This window comes from Bos indicus x Bos taurus, chromosome 9, assembly GCF_003369695.1.
Source record: "Bos indicus x Bos taurus breed Angus x Brahman F1 hybrid chromosome 9, Bos_hybrid_MaternalHap_v2.0, whole genome shotgun sequence".
NCBI lineage: Eukaryota > Metazoa > Chordata > Mammalia > Artiodactyla > Bovidae > Bos > Bos indicus x Bos taurus.
In genome coordinates, this window is record NC_040084.1 from 34007401 (window position 1) to 34013801 (window position 6401).

The following is a 6401-nucleotide window of genomic DNA, read 5'->3' on the forward strand; positions in this document are numbered from 1 at the left end:
TACACAGTTCTTTTCCTATTCCTTTATTTAACAGACTTTTTTTTCTTAAGTACCTACTGTAATATAGTAGAGACTATGTTAGATGCTATAAATAGGGGGGATAATCATATTTCTAAAACAGGCCTTTTTTAACTTTCTACATTGCTAGTCCCTTTTACATAGTGGTTCTAATTCATGTATGTGAGGACCATACCCTTCTATTTATTGATGAATACTTCTAAATTTCAGTGTGTCTTGGAATGAAACATGTGGAGATGCATTCTTTTAAATGAATTTTTCTATTCCTTATGTTCCATATATAAAGCTCAAACAGAGAAGGCTAAGAGGTCTGCCTGATGAGACTATAGGAGAACAGTATGAGTAGCATAGGAAAACGATTATAATTAACTTAGGGGCAAGGGTTATGAAAACCACAAAGTGACGAATACAGTTAATGTTTTTCTAGGGGGCAAATTTTGCAACACTGAGTGGAAGTGATACAAATAGGCTCAAGAGTAAATATGTCTTAGCGCTGGGGTAGAAATATTGACATAAAAGATTCATCAATGGAATAGAAAAGTCATTCTTGTCAGTGATTAAAATAGCAAAGGATTCTGATTCATGAATTTGCTAATATTACTGGATTCTAATAAAAATATATTTATATTCAATTTCCTAGAAAAAAATTTTTCATTTAAAATTATCTAAAAATTAGCAATAACAGAATTAAATATTTTAAGACACCTACCTGTTCTTCTCTTTTTTGTTTTCGAAGCTGTATTCCTTCTTCTTCTCTTCGTCTACGCATCTCCTGGGGGTTTAGGGCTTTATTCTTATAACTTTTCATTCTATAGTTATCTTTCCCTGGACTAGCCATGGCATCTTAAGATTAGGAGTGAAGAAAATAGGTATCAATTACTTTCAAAATAACATGAGAAGTTTACTCTGGGGCAATAAATTCAGGCTCGTGGATTAAATACACCAATAAAACTCATCCTGAAAATTATGTACAATGAATACATCCTCTCACCTCTACATCAAAATTGGAGGAAAATAATCAAATGTTTTAGGACTTCACTATCAAACAAATAATAGATTTTGGTCTAAACACAAAGTCATTACCATAATTTCACTGATTCGGAGAGGCACTCTCGTATCCCTGGTATTTTAACCTTTCTATAAGTGAGGTGCATCTTAAAATAACTGTTAGCCAGCAAACAGTCATGAAAACAGTTGGATAAAAAACTTCTAAATCACAGCTTCTGGAAAGATCAAGAAATAATCAGCAATGAATTGTCTTATTTTCAATAAAATACAGCATCAAGTTTCAGTAAGCACACCGTATGTATTTATTGGTGTCTGGCTTCTTTCATTTACTTAAGGAACTGCCTAAAGAACTAAAACCACACAGGTCAGGACTTGACTTATGACTACAATACCAATTTTCAGTACTAGAGTATAATCAGTTCATTTAAAATACTGAAATATTTCTATATTTTAAGTAGTTTTATTATACATATTTTAAAAATTAACACATAAATATTTTATAAATATACAAAACATATAAACATAAAATATATTTTAAAAGGGGCAGGAGATAAAACCAGAAAGGTAGGTAAGGTTGAAATATATAGTTCCTGCAATCTAGCTGAGAAATCTGGTCTTGATCCTAAGGAGAAGAATTAAGAAATTAAAGAGAAGGTTGTTTCAAACATTGATGATAAAAGACCTAAAGTAAATTAGTAGCTGCACTGAAAAACACAGAAGACAGACTGATTCCAGAAATATTTCAGATACTGATTCAATAAGAATTAGAGGCCAAGTGAGCATAAGAAATATGTGCTAAGAAAGAGAAAGGAGTTGAGGATGATTTCATGGTTTCCAGCATGAACTCTTTCAGAATAATGACAAAATAACCCAAGAAGGGAATACAGATGGAGGATTGGCGTAGTGGTTTTGTTTTCTTGCCTCCTTGTTTTTGAGATGAAAACAATGAATTCAATTATTTTATTTTTCACTTACACACAGCAAAAATCACTCAGTACACAGTTCTACGAACTTGACACAATGCTCAGGCGTATAACCAACATAATTAAGATACAGAACAGCTTCATAATTCCCCCCAAAACTTCCTCATGCTGCTCCTATTTAGTCCTTCTCCTACTCCTAAAACCTGGCAACCACTATTTCCATAGCTCTGCCTTTCCCCAAATTTCACATAAATGAAATTACAACAGTATATAGTCTTAATTGTCTACATTTAACATAGTGTATCTGTGAGTCACCATATTGTTGGCATGTATCAAAATTCATTCTTTATTGTTTAGCAATATTCTATTGTACAGATATACCACAGTTTATTGATTCACTAGCTGAAGGACATTTAGGTGGTTTCTAGTTTAGTGAAGGTGAAGTCGCTCAGTCGTGTCCAACTCTTTGCGACCCGGTAGACTGTAGCCCACCAGGCTCCTCTGTCCATGGGATTCTCCAGACAAGAATACTGGAGTGGGCTGCCATTTCCTTCTCCAGGAGATCTTCCCGACCCAGGGATCGAACCCAGGTCTCCTGCATTGCAGGCAGACACTTTACCCTCTGAGCCACCAGGGAAGCCCTGGTAGTTTTCAGTTTCTAGTTTAGGGCAGTTACAAATAAAACTGTTATAAACACTCATGTACAGGTTGTGTAAATGTAAGTTTTCATTTCTCTCAGGTAAATATCTAGGAGTAGAATCTATGGATAACAGGACAAGAATATGCTTCACATTTTATAACTGCCATTCTGAAAAGTAAGTATACCACTTTGCATTTCCATTAGCTATTATTGTTGCTCTGTATCCTGGCTACCCTTGTTAGAATTTTGTTATTGTTTACTGCAGCAACTCTAATGATGTATAGTGAATTTAATCTTAAATGTGTTAAATTTATAGTACATAGAGCACAAACAGAAGGTTTTGATTTATAAATGGCTAAAAATTATGAGTCAAACTCAGGAAAAGAGTATTGAATGATCATACAAGAGCACTAGAGCTATAAAAGAAAGACGCCCAAAGGATGTCTTAAGGATGTTCACATTTCCATGGAAAATGGAAAACAAAGGAAACCAAACATAAATAGAAGGATCAGAAGAAAATAAGAGTCCTGAAAAAGAAGGGAATTTAAAAGATAAAGAAATATTTCAGTTGCAGTGACCCTAAAAAAAAAAAAGTCACTCAATTTATTCATTCATTGATTTATCCCGCAAATATTTAAGTGTCTACAATAAGTCAAGTGCCACAGGAAGGTAGACTTGATAATCAGGTCACTGGTAAAGTAAGAAATATTTCTTTAGTGGTGGAACTAAAGGTAGAATGGAAAGGGCTGAGGACTTTACAATGATTTAAAAAGTACTTTGCACCTCTTAACACATGTATATAGTTGTGCAATTAAAATACATGTATAATCAACCAATATCTCTTTATAAAATAGTCAATCAATTAATTTTAGCAATATTGTGTGCACCTACAAATACCTATGTCTAGAAACAGTTCAATCTAACTTTCTTAATAACAATGTTTAGCATTATTCTCTATTTTATATATAAAAGCTCTGTTGCACTAATAAAAGCTTAGGCTCTTGGAAGGGAAAAACAAAGTTAATTACCGAGCAAATGGCTTCATATTTATTGTTGAATTACACTCAACAGTATAAAATATCTTAGCAAAATGAAATGTTCGCAGCAATAAACCTCTTTACAATATTTACCACCTATGCATTAGGCATCTTCTAGGCCACTGGCTTCTAAACTTTTGATCACATATCCTATGCACACAAAATACATTTGGGAATTCACCCTCAATATGCTTGTTTATTTATATATGCATATTACTAACTTAATAAACTATCCACTTATAAATTCACAGAAGTTTATTAAAAAAAGAAAAGTTTTAAAATATAAGCAGAAGTTCTAATATTTTCTCCCCACATCTGATTGAATCACCTGTGCCTCCCAACACACACAGCAGACAGTACTCATAAGACCATCAATCTAGGCAATGACAAATTAAAATCTTTCAGTATAAATGCTAACCAAATAAAATCTCGCCCCAGCAACTCATTGTTTGTTTTCCTTCTATAGTACTAACTTCTTGTCCCTTATTTAACATCTGCATCCTCACTGCAGTTGCTTTAAAGGGGGTAAGTTCAAGGAAAATGATTTTTTAAAGCTGCCTCACCCAAGGGGATTTTCTTTCTTTGGAATATAGCTTAAAAGACAGTACTTCAAAGCCTGCTGTCTCATACAAGTTATTTCAAATATAAGAAATGCCATTCAAACACTATAAAGTTGCCAGAGGATTTTCTTCAGTCATAAGCTTGTTTTTTACTCCGCTCTTTGAAAAAACTGTGCGGAGGTTGGGCAAATAACTGGAATCTGAACTTTTTCTAATACATATTAACGGAATTTCTTGTCTCCATAAAGCCTGCGTTTCTATGGGCTTGGGTGTCTGTTAGTAAAATGACAAGATCAGTACAAAGGGGAAAGTGCAGCAACCAGAGCCCCTACAAGCAAACAAGCAGTACTTGAAGATCTAAAGGACAGAGCCATTTCCTGTTTACCATGAGAGAAAGTCACTTTTTAAAATAAAATATAAATCATGGAATGCTGTAACTAAGAGACATCAGATCAGAAGGTTTTTTTAAAGAAGTGTTCAAAAAGACAAAGAGTAAATGCCAGTGTCATATTCTTTTGAAGTAGCACTATCCTTTCTCACAGCTTTCAATTCCTCTCATCTCTCATGTCTTGTGCATTAGTGAGGAGACACTATTAAACTGTCACCTTGGAAGTGAGCTAACTGAAGCATCTAAACCGCGCTGGCCCGCGTCAGGACTGAGCCCTTCCAGGCATCTGCGCCAGGTGGACGGCAGCGCTGGCGGTAGAGGGTGCGACACGTAGGCCCCTGGGGCTGAACCTGCCTTATTCTGGACACGAAGGAACTTCTAACAAGCTGAGCTGTGGAACAGACTGCTGAGCCCCTGAAGTGACAGGCAACGTCTGTTAAGACCATGTACCGAAAAAAAAAAAAAGAACTGCCGAGAGACAGCGGAGCAGAGCGGCGAGAGGATCCTGTGCCTAAAACTCCTGAGCATCAGCCTGGCTCTCGGAGAGGCTCTGAGCTCCCTGCGGCTTCGCGTCCTCAAGGGAAAGGTCTGGCCGCCACGCCCCCGCCACTGCTGTCTCCCTCTGGAAAAGCTGAGAGAACCCGGCCCGGCCCTGAACCCTTTGTTGCTGCTGCTACTGCTGCTAAGTAGCTTCAGTCGTGTCCGACTCTGTGCGACCCCACAGACGGCAGCCCACCAGGCTCCCCGGTCCCTGGGATTCTCCAGGCAAGAACACTGCAGTGGGTTGCCATTTCCTTCTCCAATTGTAGTGGAAGATAAAAACAGTGGCCTCAGGAACTAGTAGCTCCCGAAAGGACCAAACCCGAGGCTCACCCCACCTGGTGTGTGTCACTCCCACTTACCCATTAATGTGGCACTAGCCGGCGCCCTGACTTCCCAGTCCCCGGCTGTGGTGGCTGCTGCGGTAACTGTGGGGTCAGCACTCCGCCCCTAGCGATGAGTACAGAGACCAGGCTCACAACTCAAGATGGCGGCCTCCTGCGCCCCTTACTCTAGACCCCTAAGTCTGGGCTCCCAGAAGCCCTTGCACACGGCAGCGGCGGCGGTGGCTGCAGCGGCGGCAGCGAAGCTGCAGCACCGACAGGCAGAGGGGCGGAGAGAAGCGGACGCCCCAGCCCCACCCACTCATGGAGGATCCGGCGACTTCTGGACTCTGGGATTTTAACTCTGTGCGTTGCTGTGGCAGAAGTGTGTCCTACTGCCCTGCCAGCAGTAGCGCTCCCTGCCAATTCTGTCATTCACCCGTTCGTTCTTTTGTTCATCCATACATCCAAGCTTCCATCCATTCATTTATTCATTTTACAACGTAGTATTGACGGAGGGACTAATCTGTGCCAGACTTGATTTGATGTTGGAGGTACAATAGTGTACACAACGGATAAAAATCCTGACCTCGTGGAGCTTCATTTTCTTCAACTTCATTCACTTCTTCCTATCTTCTCTGCTCATTTGTTTCAACCTTTCAGTTGAAAAATTTTGGATGCCGTAACATCTGTGGATTTTTTTTTTTTTTTTTTTGCAAAATAGTAGCCACTGATGTATGAAATAAATAACTCCAAGTAAAGTATTCTTAATTTATTATAACACACATATAGCCTTGTTCAACACATGATTCAACCTTGGGGTTGAACAAGCAGTATTGAAAACAGATTGTTTATGTAGTGCAAGGCACAGAATATGCAAGATAATTAGCACATGATTCCTTCCCCAAAGAAGCTCCTGTTTTCCATCTCTTGTTCTTTTTTGTTCTCTTTTCTGAGAAAGTTT

The 6401-nt window shown here is 38.3% G+C and overlaps 1 protein-coding gene across 1 annotated transcript in view; it reads right to left on the reverse strand.

Moving 5' to 3' along the window:
• Window positions 1–5760, reverse strand: part of KPNA5 (karyopherin subunit alpha 5) — a 50250-nt gene extending 44490 nt beyond the window's left edge. The window contains exons 1-2 of the mRNA XM_027551138.1: window positions 5477–5760; window positions 728–861 (exon numbers count right to left, since the gene is read on the reverse strand). Coding sequence (XP_027406939.1) covers window positions 728–861; window positions 5477–5480 — 138 coding nt within the window. The 5' untranslated portion in view covers window positions 5481–5760. The remainder of the gene's footprint in view (window positions 1–727; window positions 862–5476) is intronic.
• Window positions 5761–6401: the final 641 nt, after the last annotated feature.